The sequence below is a fragment of the Numenius arquata genome, chromosome 14 (assembly GCF_964106895.1).
Source record: "Numenius arquata chromosome 14, bNumArq3.hap1.1, whole genome shotgun sequence".
NCBI lineage: Eukaryota > Metazoa > Chordata > Aves > Charadriiformes > Scolopacidae > Numenius > Numenius arquata.
The window spans coordinates 3,121,331-3,136,373 of record NC_133589.1 but is presented as its reverse complement, the minus strand read 5'-3'; the positions used below and the strand labels follow the sequence as shown (position 1 = coordinate 3,136,373).

At 52.3% G+C, this 15,043-nt stretch overlaps 1 protein-coding gene across 1 annotated transcript in view; it reads left to right on the top strand.

Moving 5' to 3' along the window:
* Nucleotides 1-457, top strand: part of TTYH3 (tweety family member 3) — a 73,702-nt gene extending 73,245 nt beyond the window's left edge. Inside the window, exon 14 of the mRNA XM_074158446.1 lies at nt 386-457. Within this exon, the coding sequence (XP_074014547.1) occupies nt 386-457 (72 nt within the window). The remainder of the gene's footprint in view (nt 1-385) is intronic.
* The last annotated feature ends 14,586 nt before the right edge of the window (nt 458-15,043 follow it).

Below are 15,043 nucleotides of genomic sequence, written 5' to 3'. Positions count from 1 at the left end.
GTGTGAGGAGGGGATTTTCTGCATCGTTTCCATTTCCCTCTCTTCTCCCAAGTGAAATATGGCGTATTTCGACTCAATGACTATTGGATTTCCTTCTCTGTAGAGAGCTGGGATAAATCATTAGCCCATCTGCCCTGATCTGGCCAGCATCCTTGTAGCTGGCTGACAGTATGATACTTGGAGTGGACTGTGCAGTGACTCGTGAAACTTTCCTTGCCAGACTGAGCCAGCAGCTCCTTGCTACGCTTGCTGTAAATACAGACTGGTTTATGCTGGGAGGTGGTCGTAATCTGTGGATCTGTGTTTACATTAGTCATTCTGACTTACTTTTCTGTTCTGTTTGTTTTGTTTTGTTTTGTTTTTTTTTTCTCTTGTCTTCCTCCAGTACACCTCCAGCATGAGAGCCAAATACCTCGCCACCAACCAACCTCGTCCAGATGCTGGCAGTGTGCATTAAAATGAAAAAGCAAAAAAAAAAAAACAAACAAAAACAAAACCCACACGTGCAGTCAGACTAAACAATGTGCCAACTGCTGTGCCCCTGTGCTGTCCTCGTAGAACAATCCTGCTGTTCTGCCCAAAATCCAGTGCAGCTCCTTCTGTTTCTCCAGTCCAGACCACCCTCCAACCTGGTTCCTGCCCATTGGAGCGGAAGCCCCTTCTGAATTTAAGCCTTCACCTTGTTGTACCTGATGTGCAAGAGAGAGCAAGCACGAGCAGGCAAGAAACTGGGAGGCCCCAGGCAAGAAACTGGGTCCACCTTCCTCGGGTCAGCTCTATCAGAGTAGCTTATCGGAAAAAGTTGATGAATACCTTCTGCCCCCTTTTTTTTTCCCCCCCTCCGTTGCCCAGAGGGACTCGGTGAAAGATGGTGGTAGATCTTCAGTTCTGCAGTGGGATCAACAGTCTGTCAGGAATGCTGAAGAAGCAGAGGCTCGGTGCCGATGACAACCTGCAGTGAGGGAATGCTGAGTCCATGCAGTGTTTTGGGAGTCCTCTGGTCTGGTGCCCCGTGTGAGGGAGGAGGGAAACCCCTGCCTCACGGTGTCACTTAATCCACTCTAATTTGGGAGCCTGGAGCTCTTCTAGAGCAAATCATTCCACTGGTTAACTTTTTTTTTTTTTTTTTAAATAATCCATTAAGAAAATGCTTTTTTCTTTCCCCCTATATCTAGCGTCATGTGAATTCTCGAGGAGGAGCAGGGGGGTCCCAGCACCAGTCAACTGCCCTGTCCATTGCTCTGAACCTGCCCTCTCTGCTCCGTCAGGGGAGCCCGGGTACTTGCAGATGACATTCTGGGTGCTGCCTTTACGAGGCCGACACACAGATCACACAGGAGCCACCCACCCACTTGGTGCCAAATTTTTCCAGGAAAAGACTTGTAAGACTTTATGGGGGGGTATTTTTGCACTAAAGAGTTTCAGCTCTCTGATGCTAGATCTTATGGGACAGTCAGCTTGCAAAAGCAAGAGAGACTGGAAGCACCAATGGATTTAGAGCAAACGCAAGCTCTCCCTGCAGGAGTGACCTGTGAACTCTGCTGGACTTTTTTCTTTTTCTTTTTCTTTTTTTTTTTTTTTTTTTAAATCATGATTTACAGCACAGGGTTGCTGAGCTGGCATTGAAGGAGGTTTTTGGAGCCTAATGAACTCACAAGATTGTCAGTGTATCTTCTTCTGTGTTCCAGAATCAGAAACCCAAATGACATCTGGAGAACATTGTGACTGTCAGAACAGGTTTTTATTTTATTCTGTTTTATTTCCTTTTGTTTTTCAAGGCATGTTGCTAACCACTACCTGACCATATTAAGGCACATGTAAGGCATTTTTCTAGACATGAGGCAGAACAAGGCTTGCAAAGGGGCAGCTGGGTGCCTGCAGAGGGCAACATCCTCCATTGGTGCTGTACCTTCCACTGAAGAGCAGTGCTCCAAAGGGCACAGACAGCTTCCTACTGGAAGAGGAGACTGCCTCTTGGGAGGTACTGTCGAGTACTGCCCTCTCAGTAGGGTGGCTCTGATGTTCCTTTTTCTCTTTTTACCTCTGAGCAGGGGCATCTTAGTGCAGCTGCTGAGCATTATATTAAATAACTGGCAGAGTAAATGAAGTGGGGAACCGTCTCTTGAGCTGGAGTTGAGCCATTGGCAGAGGCAGTTAGTCTTCACCTCAGTGATGTTCAGACTCGATGTCTGTTTACCCCACGCTTGGTGAATGGGGCACAGAATCTACCAATCTGCCTTTACTCAAGTCAGTTGCCTTCTTGCAGTGAGGTAGGAACTGCTCCGAGCAGGTCGCTAACTGGGATGATGATATCTGCTGTAAAATGGGACCAGCTCTTGTCAAAGAGCAAGCTTTGAGACTCCTCTTAAGATAGAAACCACTAATTAGACTGGAAAAGCTGTAGGCCAGCTCTTACCGTTCAAAGGAGCGAGGGAGACAGGGAGGAGGCACCACCATGCAGACAGGACGAGAAGGTTTTGGAGAAAACTTCACACTTCACCATAAATCTCTGGAAGCAGGATTTTCTTGCTCAGGACCGAGTATGCCCTTTCAGACACGTTTGAGGGGCTTCACACTGAAACATACCTCTGTTATCAAAAAAAAACAAAAAACAAAACAAGTGCAGGGAGATGTAGTCACAGGTGATATGGAGGGACACTGTGGCTCATGAGCACCAGGTTCTCCACCCTGTCTCAAAGCCTACCAGGAGACCCGGGTGTGCAAGCACGTGGCATGGTTAGCTTGCAGGGCCCAAAGCACACTGCTCTCTGGGGGGAACTGGACCTTCCCCTCGCTTTGAAGAAAGAAGCAAGAGCCATATAATCCTTACTAAGACTGAGTTGTTCTGCCATCATCTCTCCTTGCAAGGATGTGCTCGGATTGCTACTTACGTTATGAATTTTAGGGGAGCTGCCCTAAAATCTCTGGTCCCACTCATTGAAGGCAAGTGTTTTAGAGGCTGGAGGGTGTGGGGAACCGTGTGAAGACAAGTGCTTCTGTATATTGACTTTTCTGATATACAGAAGGCAGCCTAAACGTGCGTGTGGCTGCACTTTGCGTTGGATCTAAGTTGTCACAGTGGTATTGTCTGCACCAGCGGGGCTAACGGGAGGGGGGTGAGCCTATGCCTTTTTGTTTGCAGCATCTGATGGAGCAGCCACCTTGACCTGCTTCCTTCCAAGGTTTGGCACAGCCACTCATAACACCCAAGAACAACTCCTGACAATGCTTGGGGCTTGCAGCAGGGCACAGGTGCGGAGATACGTGCTCGGTGACTTCAAAATATAACTGGAAAGACTGTTACGGAGACAACGTTTTGCTCTCTGGGGGCCAGCGTGACGTGACTGCAGTGTGAGCTGTGTACCTTTGTCCAGCCAGCACTTCCTTTACTTGACATGGATATTGCACTTTTGTAAAGCATCCTGGAACTCTGCTGCCCTGCTGCATGCTGTGCAGAGCGCTGGATAGGAAACACAGACAAATGAGTTTCTTTTGGTTTATTATTATTACTGCTTTTTTTTCTTTTTTTTTCTTTTTTCTTTTTTTTTTTTTTACTGGAACCTTGAGCAACAGTGTGGCATTTCTGCAGGCTGGTCTGAACGGATCTGCTGAAGAACAGATGGCCTTTGCCTACTCTTACGGCTGCGACATAATCAGCCTCATCCATATGGTCACATTTTGTCTGAGGAGTGGACTTCGGAAAGCCAAGATCTCCCAGACTCTGTGCCTCCCTCTCGGGTGAACAGCAGGTGCTATCTGGCGAAGACTCATCTGTTCTAGATGGCATTCATGGTTGAGGGAGTCCAAACTCTTCAAGCTGTAGGAGGTAAAGCTGTAGAGACTTCTCTCTCTTCCATTGTGTCTCTCTGTTTTTTAATGTGACAAAACGCTAAGGCCATATCACTTGGTGTGTCCCAGCTGACCTTACGGGAACAACCTTACTGGTGTTACTGGTTGCTAGCAAAAGGGTCCAGAATTCAGGGGAGATGAGGTTGGCCTCTGGACACCTTGCTGACCGCGAAACAGAAGGCAGCTTGTCCAGTTGAAGGCGACTGCATTGGTGAAGACACTTCATGTTACCTTTTCAGAAGCACAAATGTGGTCATTGGCTTGTCTGGTTGGCTTGGTTTTATTTCCACTGCATCATCATGTGTGAATGACACTTTCTTTTGGAACTGAGAACTCTTCCAAGCACACAAACATCTCCACAATGTGAAATGTAAATAGCATGTTGGACTCTTGTGTCCAGTGTTCAAGACTGCATTGTAATTGTAAAGGAAACCGAATCAAGACTTGGCTGTGAATTTCTTGTGCTGTCTTGGGAATATAACTGTAGTGTTTGTATCCTGTGTGTATTATTAAACTGAGTTCATTTTATGTGCTGATAAAAGGGTTCAAGCTAAGATTTTTAGCGTGCATCCATGTATCCAAATGTGAAGGATGGAGTGCTCCCTCCCCCTCCTGTCCTTTTTTAAGTTTTCTCCATTTGATAGGTGTTAATTTTCCGTGTACAGTCATCTCAGCCAAGATGCGAGGATTTGAGTGCTTTGAGGGGGACACGGTGCATGGGGTTTTAAGTGATCCCGAGTCAGGATTTTCCATAGCAGTTCCCTGAACATACGTGCAAAGTTTGGCCTTTCTGAGAGTAACCTGTGTCTCGGGGGGCTGCTCGGCCGTCGCTCACGAGAGCTGTGGGTGCTGCAGGGTGACAGCAGGCAGGAGCGGGTGGATACCCGTCAGAGCGCGGTACAGGTACCGGTGTGGATAAACCCATGCTTCACCTCTGGTCCCACCTTCTCTTCCTTCTGGCAGCAACTGAAATACCACGCTGAGCCCTTTGAAGAAGAGAGAAGTGTCTTGGCTTGTTGATTCCGGCCACCCCACCTGATGCGGGGGTGGATGAGGTGGGTGGGTTTTCCTTCATCTAGGGAGGGGAGGTGTCTTTGGAGGACCTTCTACCTAGGGACCAAGGAGAAGCCAGAGTCTTCCCTAGCTCACCAAGGCTGCTGGTGTAACTGAGTGAAGATCTCTGCGTGGGAGGGGAAGAACCCTCCGGGCAGATACCAAGGGGTAGATCTGATGCCTTGAGAGAAGAGACCCGATGAAACTTAATCTGTACCTGTAACCAGGTGGCTTCTTTCATTACAGCCTACTCCCCTTTTCCAGAAATTCTCTGTGTGCATGCTATGGATGGCTTCCCTAGTCATTCCAGGAGGCCCAGCAGAAGTGTGGGATGTTTTTGGTAGCGAGTGATCTGTGCTTTTTTTTTTTGAGGGGGAGAGCAGGATCTCCTGCCGAGCCGTGATGGTGAGCGTGTTGCCCAGCTGGGAGAGAGAAGGGACGGGGTTACTGGTGGCCTGGAGCTCCCGGGTGCTCGCCCAGCCCCTGTGGCTGCATGCGTGAACAAAGTGGAACATAAATTGATGTACAACCAGAAAGTTCAAAATACTCCTTTCCTAAAGAGGATAACTGTAGCATGAAGCTCTTAGGTGCTCTGCATATTTAATACCACATTGCTCCTCACTATGCAATTCCCGACTCCTTCCTTCCTCTTCCTCCTCTAATCTCACCCCAAGACTTCTCCAGGGGCCTCCACCCAGGGAGGCCGCTGAAGTCCCAGAAAAGCTTCATTTCTTTCATTGTCCTCTGCATTGGGTCCAGGTGCCCAGCCCTCACATCGCGTGCCTCAGGTCCCTTGGTAACGGGAGGCCCCATGAGTTTTATTCACATCATTCAGAGGGAAGTTTATTTTCTTGGACACTGTGCACAGAAACCTAATGGTGATCATGTACCTGGCCTTTTTGTAACTTTTTTCTGTTCTTTCTTCTTAACCATAATGGTTGTATATCATACCACTTTATATACATATATAATATATAAATATATATAATTTTTTTTAAAACTTTGGACCTGCTAGTTTCTTTCAAGTGTTCCTGCACTTACCCAAAATGTTTTTAAATTGTGAGGGTTAAAGAGGATTGAGCCCATTTTTGTATCTTTACTTTTAATTCTGTAGTTCTATTGATTGTAATGTAGCTATTTTTTACTGTAACTTTTTGGTTTGCAAATACTAAACAAAAAACCTAAATGTAATTTCTGTGGTTTCTATTCAGCTTGGGTTTCATGTTTTAAAAATAAACGATTTAAAACCACTGTTCATATTTATTGATTCTTCTTTTCTTTGTTGTTTTTTTTTTGTTGTTTCCTTTTTCGTAAATCCGCTTGAATTTTCGTTACCTTTCACGCAACGTGGTAGATCCATGAAGTGAGACAGGGTAATAGAGCCGTAAAGTCTAATGGTGGAGGATAAAAGGAATAGGAACCCGTGTGCCCTGTGCTACAGAAACCAAATTATTGGTGTCAGCCCAGGTGGGTGAGAGGAAGGGTCCTCCCAGGTTTTGGCGGGGCTGCTTTTTCCTTTACTTCCAGGTCTCAGCCTCATCTGGCTGTTGTTAGAAATCACAGATTTAGAGTTTCTAAACCCATTTGAAGACTGGACTCTTAAAGTCGGTCAGCCCCGAAAGAACCTCTGAAGAAAAGTGATCAACATGGACATTTCCTCCAGGAGAAGCTGCACTAATCTTGCTTTAGAGGGGGGGGTGGCTCGTACCCCTCCCGGGTGAGGTTTGACCGGGGGGGGGAGGAGCCCAGATGGGGGCACGGAGGTGGGCTTTGGGGCTGTCCTCATATCGGGGACCTCTGGGGCCACCAGCACCGCCGCAGAAGATGCTGGAGCAGTTGGGGGACGTGTCCATTAGCCCGTGGAGATGTTCACCCTGCAAATGGTGCACGGAATGGGAGCACAGAATCATGGAGTGGTAGGAGTTGAAAGGGACCTTTGGAGATCATCTAGTCCAACCCCTTGCTGGAGCAGGGGGGTCACCTGGAGCAGGTTGGACAGGAACGCATGATACCTCCCAGAGTCCCCTCTGCTGCTTGGCTCGCGCTGCTCTGGAGCAGCAGCGAAAGCAAGTGGTTCTTTTTCACCAGCAGAAGTATAAAAAGTGTGGAAAAATTATACGGGGGGGTACACACAGCCCCTGTGAAGATGTCCCTCTTCAGAAGGCAGTGAGATGTTTGTACGTGCCTCCAGTAATGGCACACGGTGCCGGAGGAGCTGGTGCTGCAGCTCGGCGTGGGCTCGGCTTTGCCCTGGGCTACGGCGGGTTTCTTTTTAGTTCTTCCTTTGTAGTGCTCTCTGATCACAGGCCCGCTCTGCCGCCTCCCCAGCAAGCGGTGAGCTAAAGCCTTCACCTTCCTGTAAGTCTCTTGATCTGTTTTCTGCCTGATCCTGCCGCTCAGACGGAGGGACTGCTCTCCTGCCTCTGTCCCGCACTGTTCTTGCCCCCAATCTCAGCCTGTCACTCGGGGTCTTTGGGAAACTCCCCCCCAAACTGCAGTAAAGCCAAACGCCCCCGTGCCTGAACTTGACCCCTAGGTTGAGGGACGGGGAGGAAGGAAGCTCCTCATGCAGGAGCGAGGGCTTTATGGAGGAGAGGAAGCAACTGTGGGGTGGGAAGGGACATGGCAAAGCCCCTTGGCAGGGTTTGGTGACAGCAGGTAGCTCCGTCAGTTGATCCAACCATGGGTTAAAGCAGGAAGCTCCCGAACTACCCAGTGATGCTGGAAAGACCAGCTGAGGGTCCTGGATCTCACCAGTCCTGGATGTGACTGCTAAGTGGCAGAGCCAGTTTGAAGGCCACTGGGAGGGGACAGCATCCCGAAGCCCTGTGACCTGTGCTGGGTTCCCAGCCATCCTCCTCCTCATCCTCCATCCATCCTCCTGGGTGCCGCTGCTCCTGCCCGGCTCCCCGTGGGAGTGTGTGTGCACAGGTACATGCTGCTTCCTTGGAAGGCCAGACTGGTCTAACCAAGGATGTGACTCTGTCTTTGTTACTGTCGTGGCGTTTTTACGTGCTGTGTGTATTTATATGACTGAAACCCACACCCTTGCTCTCGAGTCCATCAGGACAGTGCGGAACCACGGAGGGCTTTTTGCTGCCTTTCACCCTCATGGCTGTGAATCTCAACAGACACCGGTTTTCCTCCCTTCACTAATAACTGACAGCTTTGCCTCCCTTTTGTTCCCCACCCCGCTAAAGGAGGAACCCACGTTTTCCATCTTCATCCCCGATCTGAGCCGATTAAACCTGCTCTGGTGCAAAGGGCTGGGGGAGCAGTCAAGGGAATCTGATGGCACGAAGGAAAATAAAGCCCCCATCAAAGTCAGCGCCTAAATATTTTACCAGGTTTACGGGCTCCCACCAGAGATGGGACCATGCAAAGGCCACCTGCCCAGTGACCTTTCCCAGTGCTTTCCAGCAGCCACCAGCTTCTCTCACCCTGCTGCACCACTCCCCATCCCAACTGGAGCAGGGCAGGGCTCTCCTGAGCAAGCAGGAGCGGGGAGAAACCAGAGGGGAGGGTGAAGTATGTGTTTGAATAAACCTTGCCTTCTGATCAGCCTTCAGTAGTTAGCGGTCTGTTAGATCTCTGTCCTGGGAGATAAGGCAGGGAGGAGTGCCCCGGGGAGATGCTTTCAAACGTATTTGTTGGTGTGCTCAGCTGTGCTAACATGAGCTGGCGGTGGGTGGAAAACCAGCAGGCAGAGCTGGTGGCTGCAGGGTACTCGCTGGGACGCAGTGACTGACTACATGCCCCCCTCTCCTGGCACCTCTTGGGGTGGGAAATGGCACGTGCTACGGGGGATGCTTTCTGCTGAACTGTGCATGCAGCAGCTGATGATGATGATGAAGCCTGGATCTGCCCATCTTCTTCCGTTGGACGCACCTGAGATCTGGAGTCACAGCTCTCCTTTGGTAGGGTCTCATCAGGGCGAACCGCATCCTGGGCTGCATCAAGAGAAGTGTGGCCAGCAGGTCACGGGAGGTGATTCTACCCCTCTACTCTGCACTCGTGAGACCCCACCTGGAATACGGTGTCCAGCTTTGGAGTCCTCAGCACAGGAAGGACATGGACCTGTTGGAACGGGTCCAGCGGAGGGCCACGAGGATGATCAGAGGGATGGAGCACCTCCCCTATGAAGACAGGCTGAGAGAGCTGGGGCTGTTCAGCCTGGAGAAGAGAATGCTCCAGGGACACCTTGTAGCAGCCTTCCGATATCTGAAGGGAGGCTACAGGAGAGCCAGAGAAGGACTCTTTGTCAGGAGATGTAGTGACAGGACAAGGGGTAATGGTTTTAAATTGGAAGAGGGGAGATTTAGATTAGATATTAGGAGGAAATTCTTTGCTGTGAGGGTGGTGAGGCACTGGAACAGGTTGCCCAGAGAAGCTGTGGCTGCCCCATCCCCGGAAGTGTTCAAGGCCAGGCTGGATGGGGCTTTGAGCAACCTGCTCTAGTGGAGGTGTCCCTGCCCATGGCAGGGGGGTTGGAACTGGATGATCTTTAATGTCCCTTCCAACTCTAACCATTCTATGATTCTATGATTCTCCCCGAGGAGCAACCCCATCCCACTCTGCCGGAGCAGGTCTGCTTTCAGGAGGTCATGGCCATCCCTTGCAGGGTGAAGGAGGCCAGGACAGACAGCTGAGAGCCCGCTGGCCCATCAGCTTGAAAGAAAAGCTTAAACAAGGAGAGTCTGATCTGTCTGACCACACGGGGATGCTGAAGTCCTGCTCTTGGCGGCTGGAAGGGTTTGCAAGAGAAGGCAGCCACAGGATGGGCAAGGGGAGAGATGCTGCTGCTGGCCCAGAGCCCATCCAGCTGTGCTGAAGGCCAGGGGCTTGACAGGGCTTCTCTGCACCCCATGGGTTTGCAGCCCATCCTGGAGCTGCTCCGTGGGTCAACAGCATCGTGGTACAGAGGGATGTGACCACCCGACACATTTGCTGGTAGCCTTCCCCAGCTCCGGTGGCCAGCCAGGGAAGGAGGGTAGCCTGGCTGCGGCCACCTTGGGTTGCAGGTCCAGCCACCACGACAGAAAAGCTGGTCACTGCTGTGCCATCATGCCATTGCATGGTGGAAAGAGGATGGACGGTGGCAGGAGCAGAAGGACTGTTCCTTCTGTGGCTGATGTCCCCGTCGCTGCATGGAGGGCGGTTGGCCTCGGCTCTGCTGGCAGGAAGGACTTTGCCCGCCCCAGGCAGCGCTTCTCACCACCACTTCAGCAAAAAAATCCCTGCTCAGGGATTTTTTTTTTAATCCCACCCCGGTCGGTGGAGGGGAGGGGGAGGAAGCAGAGCTCCCTTCTCACTGTGAGGTGTTGCAGATGCTGGAGCCCTTCTCCCGCCCGCTTCCTCTTCCCACCAGCGGAACACCACGGGACCTGGCGCTTGCACTCCATAAATCACTCGGTCACTCATGATCCGCTCCGAACGCGGCTGCTTCGGGGCCAGTGGGCTGCCTGGGCAGGGAGCCAGCAGCCCCCCCCGCTCCCTAAGGGACTTCAAACTCAACAGCCCTTCCTGTCCGTCCCCCCCCCCTAAATAAAGGGGTGCTCCCCAGGCTGAGGTGGACACAGCTGGAGCATCCCCCAGTGCTGGCTGCTGTGGTGCCACCGCTTTGCTGTGTGGTGTCACTGCTGCCTCCAGTCCCCTGCCCTCGGCAGGGACAGGCACAAAGCTGGCACTGTCCCCCCCCACCTCGCGGTGAAGCTACCCTGGTTTATGGGGATGGAGGAGGACACATCCGCCGAGGAGGAGGAAGGAAGGATTGGGAGCGGAGCCATACAGCAGTGCAGCAGCACCGTGGGTCTCGTCCGGCAGCGCCGTGGGAAGTGTTTCCAGCTGCTTTTAAGATGCTCAATTCATCTCCTCCTCCGCTCTTGGCTTGCCAAATGGCTACAGGAGCGGAGCTGGGGGGGGCTGAGGCAGACCAGAAGCAGCGGGTGCTGGGAGCCCCGGGGACCCGGGGGGGGGGATTGTTTTTTATTGATTCAAGACTGGTCTTAAAAGTCAGGAAGAGAAAAATAAACTTTGGAGGGTTGGGAGTGGGTTTATTTCTTTTAACCACCTGCAAGTGATGTAGGGGTGGGAAATAATAGAAAGGTGAAAAAAAATGAAGGGGATGTGGGTGAAGGCTGGGAGCTGCTTTTTGGGGAGGGGGGCGGGGGGGGGAGAGGGGGGCTGCCCAGCACACCCTTGGCCGTCCTGCAGCCGTCACTACCTGCTGCAGGGCTTTGCAGCCCCTCGCTCCAAGACAGATGATGCTAGTGGGGGATTTAGTGACACACATATACACACACCCCCCCCCACCAGCTCCACAGAGGTGGTGATGGGCAGCTCACTCTCCCCCCTCCCACCCTCCGGGGACCCAGCGCTCTCCTCTCCCAGCACTGGGATGGGCGACTCCCAAAGCCGCAGCTGGAGCGCTGCGTGCATTGCTCAGGCCCTACAATTCGGCCGCTTTTATGTTCCTTTCCCACAAATACTCCAGTTTGCTGGGCCAGAGCGGCTGGAAGTGGCGCTTGGAGCCGATTCACACAAGTTTTGTCATCTCCTGACCCACATCCCCCCCCCCCCCCCCCCCCCCTTCAACCCTCCCCAATCTTCCCGCCCCGAGTCTCAACTATTTCTCGGCACCGTGGGTGCCAGGACGCGTGTTGGTCCCATCGCCGCAGACACGGCTCCCCGGTGAGAAGCCACGAAGCTCCCGCGCCACGGCCGGGCTGGGAACGCAGCGATTCGCACAAAAGTCCAGAACACCGAGTAACCCAAATGCAAATTAAAGCAAAAATAAAGGATGTGGGGAAGCAGCGAGAGGACTAAAATGGAGTCTGCCCTCGATGCTGCAGCCACCCAGGCATCAGGAAAGCCTTTGGCAGGATGCGGTGCTGGAGCATCCCTTGGGCAGGATGGTGTCAACAGCAGCGTCCCCACCAAGCCGGGCTTGTCCCCACACTGTCACCCTCCAAAAGGTGCAGCCGCCTTATCAGCTGCCACGAGCGGGCGAGAGTAAACAGGACGTCCCAGGACGGCGCTGGGGCGCAGATGAAAGCAGGCTGGCCCGAGGAGCCCGCCAAGTATGCGAGAGCAGCAGGCTCGGCTTTTGTTTTCCTTTTGTTTATTAATGTGTGTATTTATTTACTTTTCGGCCCACGAGTAGGCTGGGAGGGAGGAGGGAGAGGCTGGGAGCCTGGTGTGGGACAAACCGGAGGGCTGGGCTGCTGCCTCCCCCGGCTGCTGAAGGCTCAGTGGGGTGGGGTGTGTTGTATTTTATTTTAATTGTTCTTCTTATTATTATTTTATATTTAATTTCACTTTAATTTATATTTTATGTTTTCTTTTATTTTAATATTTAATTCCGTATTTTTTCTTTTACTTTATTTTTCATTTCATTTTTTATATTTTATTTTATATTTCATCTTTTATTTTATTTATTTAATTATTTTTTAGGCCCCCTCCAGCTGTTACACCGGGCCCAGCACCCCCCCCCCCCCAGCCCCCAGCCTTCACCCCTGCCCAGGGGCTCCCTGCTCCTTGCAGCAGCAGCATCCCCAGCCCCACGCCACATCCCCCAGTGCCCCGGTGGATGCTTAACACAAGATTTGGGCTGTTTTGCAGCAAACAGGCCCCCTGCACCCAGTCTCCCCATCCCTCCCGGGGACGCGAGGCAGGGCCAGCCTGCAGAAAGGGTGACGGCATCGCTGCCGGGAAGCGCCCGCGCTGCCGAAACCGTGGCCCCCGTCAGCAATAGGAAAATACGCGGGCGAGCGGCGGGTGGCACAGCTTCCTGCGCCTGACGCAGTTCCCCTTTGCTCACCCCGTGCTGGGCCGGGGGGGGACAAACCAAGAGCCAACAAATCCTGCACCCACCCGAGTCCCAGCCCTGACCCCCGGGTGCTGCAGGAAGGCAGGGCTTGCTGTCCCCTCTCCTTTCCCAGGGAACTCTTGGGGTACCCGTGACTTTTTGTGGGGATCTGGGTCAGGGTGATGCTCAGTTCCCCAGGGCAGGATCCAGAGCCCCCCCCTTCTGCCCACAGTAGCAAGAGCTGCAGAGTTTGGGTTGGTTTTTTGGGTTTTTTTTTTGACTTTTGGGGAGGAGGGGCTGCTGCTTTAGCACACGCCGACTTCCTGCTGGGCTGTATTTTTAGCAAGGCCAACCCCTGATAAGCCAGAGATTCAAGTGAAACTGTGAAGTAAGAAAGTGTGCCTCGAAAAGGGAAAAAAAAAAAAAAAAAAAAAAAAAAAGAGATGCAAAGCTGGTGGGTACAGAGGAAGGTGGGGGGAGGAGAGGATGGCGCTGGCAAAAACTGGTACCAGTGCGGCAAAAACAGGGCTGTTTTTAGCAGGAAGGGGAAGATCTTATGCTATTGCTGCAGCCCGTGAAAGCCAGGGCTTGTTACTGGCAGGTTGGGGAAAGGGTGAAGGGAGGGATGGGAGGGAAGGGGCTCAGCCCCCCCCTCTGCAGCCCCCAACCTTCCCACGCACACGCCTGCCCGCCGGCTGTTAACAACACCCTGCTAACAACCGGCTCTCACCTCCCCACAGCCTGGGAAAAACCAGCCCCGAGGCGCCAAGCCTTGTCCCGGCCTTTTGGGGAGGGGAAGGAGGAGAGGACCCTCGCACCCTGGGATGCAAATGGCCAGTGGTACCCGTGGGAAAAAGAGAGGGATGCGGGCGCAACCCCTCCTCAGCGCATCCCTCAGAGTTCCATGAGAGGTGACAACATCCGCGGGGGGAACACGGGGTGTTCGGCTCAGCTCATCCATAAAGAGACACGGGAGCCCAGGACCAGGTGACTGTGGTCAGCAAAAAAAGCTGCTTTATTGGTAACGGCTCCCACGGGGACCCCGTGGCAGCGATCGGGTTCAAGTCCCTGAGAACACGCCGTCCATGCTGGTTCCCCATCCCACATCTATCGCTTTAAACACATCCTAGTTACAAAAAGCACAGAGTGATGTTCCAGATACTGGAACATATAAATTAAGTGATAGTTACAAGACATCGCAATTTTTTTTTTTCTTCCTTTCTTAAACAGATTATCAGAAGGTTGGGGGTGTTTTGTTTTTTTTTTCCGATCCACAGAAAACGTATAAAAAGCATTTTAAAATCTACATATTCTCAATGTTTTTTGTTTGTTTGTTGGTTTTTTTTTTGTTTTTGTTTTTGTTTTTTTTTTTTAAAAAAAAGGCACAGTAAAAAAAATACTGGCGCAATAACATATTTACAACGCACCCATTATGGGCTATTTTCACTCAGCTTCAGGTTGGAAATGTTCAGCTCCGGCTCAGCCCGCTTATCCCAGTGGCACAGGGCTGGCAGCGGCAGGCAGGGTGGCGGGGTGTGGGATGAAGAGTCCCTCTACCCCCCCCGGTTAAATTGGGGATGGAGCAAGGGCCAGGCTGGGAAATGCCCATCCAGCCAGGCACCTCGTGGGTGCTCCGGCCGCCCCAGCATCACCCGCCATGGGGACAGAGCTGGAGGATGCTCTGGCCCCATGGCCCGGGGCTGGGGGGGCACAGACACTCACACAGCCCCCAGCCAGAGCCTGAAGTGCTCCTTCACAAAGGTGCGGGTCTGGGAGCAGGCAGGGAGGCGGCACTGGAGGGAGACTGTACAAACAAACACAGCACCCACGCTGCACCCGTGGCTCCGGGAAAATCCCCCTCCCGCCCCCCCGTATTTATAGAAAGTCTTTATATTAGTCTGTATAAATAGTGCATAGATCGATGCCGCCAGCAACAGTTCAGCCAGAGGGGAGCTCCGGGAAACGGAGCCAACGCCAAGGCCAGCTCGTAGCCCACCCCACCGTCTCCCTCCAGTGCGGCCACCGAGCACCCAGCAATTTGTGGCACCCTGGGCCAGTGTTAACCGTGGCCGGGAGGCTTCTCCTGGCCACCCTCTGCCTGCCCACCGAGCCGGGGGGAAAAACTCCCCGCTGACCCTTCATCACCCGAATCGGGAGCCGGAGCTTCGCTGCTGAGATTTTTGGGGGCTGAGAGAGAGGATGGGTCGGGTGAGGGGTTATGGGAGCTGGGTAAAGGGCGGGGGGGGCACACACCAAAAAACATTTAAAAGGGAAAAAAAACAACAACAACAAAAAAAAAAAAAAAAAAAAAGGAGAAGCAAGCCTGGGGGAGGC